The sequence below is a fragment of the Castanea sativa genome, chromosome 4, assembly GCF_040712315.1.
Source record: "Castanea sativa cultivar Marrone di Chiusa Pesio chromosome 4, ASM4071231v1".
In the NCBI taxonomy this organism is placed as follows: Eukaryota; Viridiplantae; Streptophyta; class Magnoliopsida; order Fagales; family Fagaceae; genus Castanea; species Castanea sativa.
In genome coordinates, this window is record NC_134016.1 from 36,801,450 (window position 1) to 36,802,756 (window position 1,307).

Consider the following 1,307-nt stretch of genomic DNA (forward strand, 5'->3'; position numbering starts at 1 on the left):
TGTTAATGTCTCTTAAAATTAGTTTACATATTAGTTAAAATTCCAGCTCCCTCAAAAAAGAAATTAAAAAAAAAAAAAATCCAGCAGCTTTTAAGGTTTCACACTTACCAAAACTCTCATGGAATGCTGCAGCTTGCAGGTTGTCCTTCAGACTTCTATTTTTTGTTTGATGTGAGTCCAGCCTTTTTTTTCGAGTAATTAATCAATGAGTAAAATTCGCTATTTTAACATAATAGTGAATCTCATTATTTAAATTTACAGTGGGATCCACCATTAATGCAAGAAGAAGAGGGCTTGAGAGTTGGGACTTGGGAGTGTCATTTACTTTAGCAGAAGCTGTGCTCCACAAGTTTGACGAATTCTTTGAAATCAATTCGTCCATCTCCATTGTCATCAAAGACTCTGATCATCTTTTGGCATTCCACTTCCAAAGGTTCCATGAGCCCCAATGAACAGAGCACTCTTCCTAACTCCCCTGCATCAATGAACCCATCATTGTTCTCGTCGAATATATCAAATGCTTCTTTCACTTCCTCTGGACTTGGCTCCTCCTCAAACAGCCCTGCAATCTCATCTGGACCCATCCCCTCTTCATAATTTTCAGCATCAGGGTGGTCATCGCATAATGTTCCAATTTTCTCCATCACTATCTTCACCTCTCCCACAGATAGCTTATTCTCATCACCCTCCTCTTTAAGCACCATTTCCACTTCTTCAGAAAGCTTCTCATTATCCACTTTTTCATGGGTGCCAAGTTTGTGGATTGAAGTTTCCTGAATTGTGGCCTTTCTTTCATTCCAAACCTTCCATGCACCATAAACGAAGTCTATGAAGATTTGAGGTATAAGCCGAAAACTTGAGTATAAGTCTCGGAGTATAGTGACCCAACTAAGTGTTATGAGAAGTGAAAAAACTACAAGAAGTGAGATAGGGCTGAGAGATTCATCCTTCTGTGTCTTATCCATATTTTAGAATGTGGAAAAATATGACTATAGACTTTAGAGGCAGAGAAAATAAAAATGGTCGTTTTATTTGGGTTTAGTGAAGAGTGTGACAAAGTGTTCCCAATATATGTAGCAGCAATACTAGCTAATGACAAAGTCCACCGTCTCCTGGGAAAGTGAGGAGAAATTGGATGTCCAGAGCCACACAGTTTCCACACAATGATGTGAAAATTTTGTGGTTTTTACATAGGGGTATTCTTCTTTCACATTATATGGTACAATTTAGATTTACATGGTAGACAAAGTGTTGTCTACATTTGCAAAAAATAGTAAATATTGTGCATTTTTTCAAGTATTTACATC

General features: G+C 37.6%; 1 protein-coding gene across 1 annotated transcript; it reads right to left on the bottom strand.

The window, feature by feature from the left end:
* Nucleotides 1–1,020, bottom strand: LOC142630415 (putative calcium-binding protein CML47). The gene has a single exon (XM_075804407.1). It carries the CDS (start codon nucleotides 963–965, stop codon nucleotides 327–329), a length of 639 nt encoding a protein of 212 aa, XP_075660522.1. The 5' UTR covers nucleotides 966–1,020; the 3' UTR covers nucleotides 1–326.
* Nucleotides 1,021–1,307: the final 287 nt, after the last annotated feature.

What these genes read in the sequence shown, in the direction of transcription:
- LOC142630415 (XM_075804407.1), bottom strand. Translation starts at nt 965, where the DNA reads ATGGATAAGACACAGAAGGATGAATCTCTCAGCCCTATCTCACTTCTT.